General features: G+C 43.6%; 1 protein-coding gene across 1 annotated transcript in view; it reads left to right on the top strand.

The window, feature by feature from the left end:
• The window catches only part of LOC109537600 (neuroligin-4, X-linked), a 171,766-nt gene that overhangs the window by 103,172 nt on the left and 65,399 nt on the right, over positions 1-3,195 (top strand). The window contains exons 2-3 of the mRNA XM_019904407.2: positions 1,348-1,773; positions 2,250-2,514. Of these exons, the coding sequence (XP_019759966.2) occupies positions 1,588-1,773; positions 2,250-2,514 (451 nt within the window). The 5' untranslated portion in view covers positions 1,348-1,587. The remainder of the gene's footprint in view (positions 1-1,347; positions 1,774-2,249; positions 2,515-3,195) is intronic.

Here is a 3,195-nt window from a genome sequence, read left to right as displayed (position 1 = left end):
TTCGAGGAGTTTTGCCCCAGAAAGCGAAATTTGAATATCAGACATTTAGGTACAAGATTATGCCAAAATTTCATGTTTGCCGCCACGTTTGGGCTTATTTCTCGCGAGAAAATGGAGCAACAGCGCTAATTTTTCAATTATCGGAGAGAGAACTAACTGGAGCTTTAGAAACCTGGAGCAGCAATTAGAAAATGCCTGCAGTTTTGTCAAAAAAGTCTTATTTCCAGACGTTGTAGTTTTTGCTACTTTTTTGAAATGCTCAATCAGCTTAACCATGACGCTGCCATTTTCCACGTTTCTCAGGAACCATTTGAGCCACCGAGTTCGTTTTTACATCGTTGGAAAGAGAATTTAAATCGCGATTCAGCTGAAACAACGCGATTTGGAAAACCCTCGCCGCTTTGACCCCAAATGCGAAATGTGAATGTCAGACATTTAGGTGCAAGATTAGGCCAAAATTTCATGTTTTCCGCCACAATTTCGCTGATTTCTGGCGAGAAAATTGGGCAACAGCACTCAATCTTAAATTCCCGGACAGAGAACTAATTGGAGCTTTAAGAACGGGGAGCATCAATTAGAAAATGCCGGCAGTTTTGTCAAAAAAGTCTTCATTCCATGCGTTGAAGTTTTTGCTACTTTTTTGAATTGCTCAATCAGCTTAACCATGACGCTGCCATTTTCCACGTTTCTCAGAAACCATTTGAGCCACCGAGTTCGTTTCTACACCGTTGGAAAGAGAATTTAAAACTCGATTCAGCTGAAACAACGCGCTTTGGAAAATTCTGGTCGTTTTGACCTCAAATGAAAAATTTGAATGTCAGGACATTTATGTAGAAGATTAAGCCAACAGTTCAAGTTTTCCGTCACGTTTTTGCCCATTTCTCGGGAACAAATTGATCTCGAGCGCCCATATTTACATCTCTGAACAGAGAACTAAATGGCGCATATAAAAAGCAAAGCATCATGCGAGAAATGTGGGCCGTTTCGTCAAAAAAGTTTCGATTTGAAGTAGTTTTAGTTATGGCCTGAGGTGCAAAATTTCTTAGTTGCACCTAAATATTGATGATTTACGTAATAGTTGCATTTTATTTTCACACCGGCCATCTTTGGGCCCACTGAGGTAGCGAATTTCTGCATTGTTGAACAACATTTCCCAGCTCCCGTTACCGAAACAATCGACTTTCAGGCCCCATTACGAATTCATGGCTTTTCGCCATTAAGCGCAACCCTAATGGCAAAATAATCGCGACTAAATACGATCCAATACCCTCAGGTTATTGAATCTTAATCGAAATCCCCCATGTATTTCTCAGACCACTGGAATTAATGATTGGCCCATTGTTTCAGGAAAGGAGCAGCCGAAGAGGCTCCCGATTGTAGTCCGAGACCAAGATGTCTACGCCTCGTTTGAACCGAATAGAGACGACGCCAGCTGAAGAGATTACTATCGAGCGAGTTTCGCGCTACAAGTACTCTCGGCGAATAATTAGTTTGTAAAAATTGCTTTTTTCCGAACTCGGGAGTTTCTGTGCCAACATTTCGATCCAAATCGGCCAGTGGTTGGAGCATGTTTCCTACTTAACGATCATGGGCGTCACCAGTAGAGGATTCGTCGGTCTCGTGCTCTTGTTCTTCACGTTCACCGTTGGCCGGGCCGATAACAGTTTCATGAAAAATGCCAAAATCAGCTCCAGAATCGTGCAGACTCGCTATGGCAGGCTACAGGGGTTGCTCGTGCCGATGGACCCACAGCGATTCCTCAAACCAATTGAGGTAAGATTAAAAAACTGTCCTAAAGAAACTGTTTTCAACTTTATGCCTTGATAATTCAGTTGAAACAGCCCATCTATGAAACACTGAATTCCTCTAATCTGATGAGGGTGGCGAGTCTTTTTCGGCTTCACCTGCTTAATTGAACACAATGGATTTCCTTTAAAAAAACATCTGGAAAATTGAAAAAAACTCCTCAGAATGCCTTCGGCATAGTTGGGCGGGTATTTACCAAATCACATTTCCCCAGACATTAATCGGCAATCAAAAGAAAATAAATTGGCCACAAAAGCCCCGACCCTTAAAAGCCCTTCTAATTAAAGGTGTTCCGTTGGGGCCGATACGAAACACCCTTCGTTCGGGAAGTTCGATCCCTGCAGGACTTCCCGTCCATGTCAAGTGAAAGATATTTGTGCCGGTGTAGTTTGTTTCATGATCGATGATTGAATCGAACAGGGGCTATAAACTGTTTCTTCCAGGTGTTTCTGGGGGTGCCCTACGCAACTCCTCCCGTCCAATCGAACCGGTTCAGTCCAACGCGAACTCCTTCGCCCTGGGACGGAGTTCGGGTGTCGGATAAAATGGGCCCAGTTTGCCCACAAAGGCTGCCGAACATTTCGAACGAAACTGCCGCCTTGGAGCGGATGCCCAAGGGGCGACTGGAGTACCTCAAAAGACTGTTGCCGCTGCTGAAGAACCAAAGCGAAGACTGTTTATACTTGAACATATTTTCGCCGACCCAAGGTAGGTCCCAACGACTTTTCCCCGCGCTGAATACACTTCCATGTCGAAAGGGGCTTAACAATATTTGGCGTGATTCGTAAATGAGCCCCTGCCGGCTTAATCGGGCTTATTTAGGATGTTGTCTTACCTTTCACACCTCGCTAATTTTGAGTCAGTGTGTAGGGCGCTCGTGCGAAAATTAATTTATCTCGCTAGTGGAGGAGGGTATTAGAGCATGAAAATTTACTTTCCGCCCAGCCTTAACGTATTAAACAAGCATGTTAATGTTGAAGGGATTTTATCACTGAAAAGTCGCTTCGAAGTTGGGAAAGTTCGTTTGGGGATTGGGGCTCGATGTTTTCGGGAACATCCAGATCAAATTACACGAGAAAACAGCGCGCTACAGCGCGGATTTGCGTGAAACAGCCACGCATGGAAACACCACAGAGTGGAACAAGATTTTCTTGCCACGAACTTGCAAAAATTCGTTTTGAGAAAATGCCGTTAAACGAGGGGAGTTTCTTGATGGGGTCATTAAATTTCGAACGCTCGGTTTGGTTCGCCAAAGTTAAAAAATGCATCTCAAAAGCCTCAATTCAGCGAATGCGCGCCATCATCAGATTTAAAATTTACACAAACTCATGATTGGTAAAAATCAACGTTCTTTTAGGTCTTTGCCTTCTTGAAACCTTAAATTTGTCT

Source organism: Dendroctonus ponderosae, unplaced genomic scaffold (assembly GCF_020466585.1).
Source record: "Dendroctonus ponderosae isolate FM_Combo_2020 unplaced genomic scaffold, Dpon_F_20191213v2 Dpon_F_20191213_11, whole genome shotgun sequence".
Classification (NCBI taxonomy): domain Eukaryota; kingdom Metazoa; phylum Arthropoda; class Insecta; order Coleoptera; family Curculionidae; genus Dendroctonus; species Dendroctonus ponderosae.
Note: the sequence above shows the minus strand (reverse complement) of the source record. Positions and strands in the feature narration are given on the sequence as shown.